The 3,034-nt window shown below is 42.8% G+C and overlaps 1 protein-coding gene across 1 annotated transcript; it reads left to right on the forward strand.

The window, feature by feature from the left end:
* Positions 1-285: 285 nt before the first annotated feature.
* Positions 286-2,677, forward strand: LOC127629516 (E3 SUMO-protein ligase ZBED1-like). Its single transcript, XM_052106600.1, has 2 exons — positions 286-1,201; positions 1,929-2,677. Exons 1-2 carry the CDS (start codon positions 286-288, stop codon positions 2,675-2,677), a joined length of 1,665 nt encoding a protein of 554 aa, XP_051962560.1.
* Positions 2,678-3,034: the final 357 nt, after the last annotated feature.

Raw genomic sequence — 3,034 nt, forward strand, 5'->3', positions numbered from 1 at the left:
CATCACAATGAAATACAATCAGGGTAGGGCTGGACAATAATTCAATATAAATATATATCGCGATATTTTTTTTTCAGATAACGGTGATATGATTTTTAAACACATTTTCGATATTTCAATATACATAACAGCATTTGTCACTGACTGGCATTAGGCGCGCAGTTGTCAGATAGAGCAGAACACAATAGGCTACTTTCGTGATGACGTACACCACAGACACGCAGCCAGTGCTCACTGCTCAGCAGTAGTAGGCTGATCTCCACCGCGGCAAGTTTTAACTACAAAATGAGCGCCCCTGACCGCAATTCAAATGTGACTGCTTTCTCCTCACTTGTGGAAGCTCGTTCCGACGAAATAGTTGATAAGAGAGGGAAGACAAATTCAGTAGTATGGAAGTGGTTCGGCTATCGGACATCGGATAAACTTCAGGTTTCAGCGTGCTGCAAAATGTTCCGGAGAGTGGTGCCGACTAGCAGCGGGAACACATCAAATCTGTTCCACCATTTGAAGCAGTTCCACCCGATAGAACATTCTGAGAGTCAAAAGATGAGGCACCATAAAAGTTTAAGCCAACCTGAAACAATACCACCATCCTCATCCCCAAAACCAGCTGTGTCAATAGAGAAACCCATGCAGCAAACACAGATGGCTGCATTCATGCCTTATGACAAACAGTCTAAACGTCATAAAGACATTACAAAGGCTGTTACATACTTCTTGGCTAAGGACATGATGTCGTTTAGTACGGTGGAAAATGTAGGATTCAGGAAAATGATTTCAGTCATAGACCCCAGATACGAGCTCCCTGGGCGAAAATATTTTTCACGCACAGCTATCCCTGCACTTTATGGTGAAGTAAGGGAAAGGGTGGAGGAACAACTGAAGTCAGTGTCATATTTTGCGACCACAGCTGACCTGTGGTCAAGCCGAACCTCAGAACCATACTTGAGCCTGACAGTCCACTTTATTGACCAAGACTGGAAGCTCGTCAGCTTATGCCTGCAGACGGTCTATTTTCCTGAAGATCACACGGGCGAAGCAATTGCAGACGGACTTGCAGATGCGCTCGCCTCCTGGGGACTCCGCGAGGACCGACAGGTCTGTATCACCACAGATAGTGGGACCAATATCATCAAAGCCGCTGAGTTGAACAGATGGACAAGACTACAATGCTTCGGGCATCGACTGAACTCTGCTATTGGTAAGTTATACACAGTTAATATAAATGGTAGTGTTACGTTAAAGCTTTTTAATTAAAAATTAGCAAAATTTATATAATGAGCCAGTACATCATGAATCCAATATCCAACCCGTGTTTCTGTCTTATCCTGGATCACTACGGTACACTTATAATAAGCGTTTATATTCGGACTATTTTAAACTACTTCGGCTCGGCTCCGCTGCAGAGTAGCCCAGTTACAGTACCTGCGTGATTCGTCATAGACATAAACGGAGAGAAGTAGTTCCAGCAACAATGTTCTTCCGCAAGATGCATGCAGAGCGCCAAAAGCTACTAACTGCAGCAGCTTTAATTGATTTTGTTTATGGTATGAGGATATATAACTAAAATCATTGTACTTAATTAGTACTTAGTTGTAACTGTAGTACTTAGCCTGTAGTTTTGATTAGGTGATTTTATTTACCCTATTTAAGTGATTTTATAGGCTATTAATTTAATCTTTTCTCAAGACATGCATATTTGTATGGATACAGCAATTATTTCAATTAAATTCAAAGGTGTTTTACTGGCATTGGAACATAAGTTTACTTTGCCAAATCAGTTGTGAAGTTAAAACAAAAAAAAATATGCATGTAGAAGAATTTTGCAGTAAGAATAATATGAATAAACAACAAATTGTAGTTAAAATATAAATACAAATTATAAATATATATTGTAATTTGCAATTTTTCTCTTTATCTGTCTACAGAGAAAGTTAACCAAGACAAGCGGGTGGACAGAGCAATTGGGATCTGTAAAAAGGTGGTGGCTGCCTTCTCCTACTCCTGGAAGAAGAAACGGGACCTCGCAGCTGCTCAGGAGGAGTATCACTTGCCAAAGCACAAGCTCATCAGTGAAACACCAACAAGATGGGGCTCCCGTCAACAAATGGTGAAGAGGGTCCTGGAGCAGAAAAGGGCCATCACTGAAGTCCTCTCAAAGGACAAGAAGACCAGACCACTGGTTCCTACCTGGCAAGATGTGGATGTTTTAGAGTCTATAGATGCAGCTCTAAGCCCACTCCTGGAATTCACTGATGCCTTGTCTGGTGAGTCCTATGTCAGTGTATCATTTCTAAAACCAGTGATGCATCTCTTCAATACCTCCATCTTGAAGGAAGCAGCGGATGACACCGCGCTCACCAGGACCATAAAGACAACAGTGATGGGATACCTCAACCAAAAGTATGATGACCCAACCATGGATGATCTACTTAACATGGCATGCCTCGTTGACCCAAGATTCAAGCTTCAGTACACTCAGGAGGAGAAGAGAGAATACATCAAAGAGAAAGCTGTGTTGGAGATGCTGAAGGGAGAGAGATCTGTTGTGGTCAGGGAAGAGGAGTCCAGAGAAGAAGCCATGGGAGACACTTCTGTACCAGCCAAGAAAACAAAGCGGTCTCTGGCTAGCTTTTTTCAAACGGGCCCACCACTACTACAAGCACAGAAGACTTGAGTGCACAGCAGGCAGTTGAGAGGGAGCTCGGCAACTACCTTCTGTCTCCAAATGCTGACAATGACTCAAATCCTCTGGATTGGTGGAAAGTCTATCAAAAGAACTTCCCTAGAGTAAGCCAACTGGCACAACATTACTTGTGCATTCAGGCCACAAGCTCCCCGTCTGAGAGGGTTTTTAGTACAGGTGGCAACATTGTCACATGTAAAAGGGCATCTCTGAAGCCAGATAATGTAGACCAGCTTGTATTTCTTGCCAGAAACCTCTAGAGCCTGTTATAGGGTGTCATCAACACTCAATGTCCCCTCCCCCAGCAAAATGTGTTTTTGTTGTTGCTCTCTCTTTTTCCTGCAGCTG

This window comes from Xyrauchen texanus, chromosome 36, assembly GCF_025860055.1.
Source record: "Xyrauchen texanus isolate HMW12.3.18 chromosome 36, RBS_HiC_50CHRs, whole genome shotgun sequence".
Lineage (NCBI taxonomy): Eukaryota > Metazoa > Chordata > Actinopteri > Cypriniformes > Catostomidae > Xyrauchen > Xyrauchen texanus.

Excerpts from the sequence above, each read along its gene's own strand:
- LOC127629516 (XM_052106600.1), top strand. The coding sequence starts at position 286 with ATGAGCGCCCCTGACCGCAATTCAAATGTGACTGCTTTCTCCTCACTT. Across the intron at positions 1,202-1,928 it reads TCGACTGAACTCTGCTATTG|AGAAAGTTAACCAAGACAAG; the intron begins GTAAGTTATACA and ends ATCTGTCTACAG.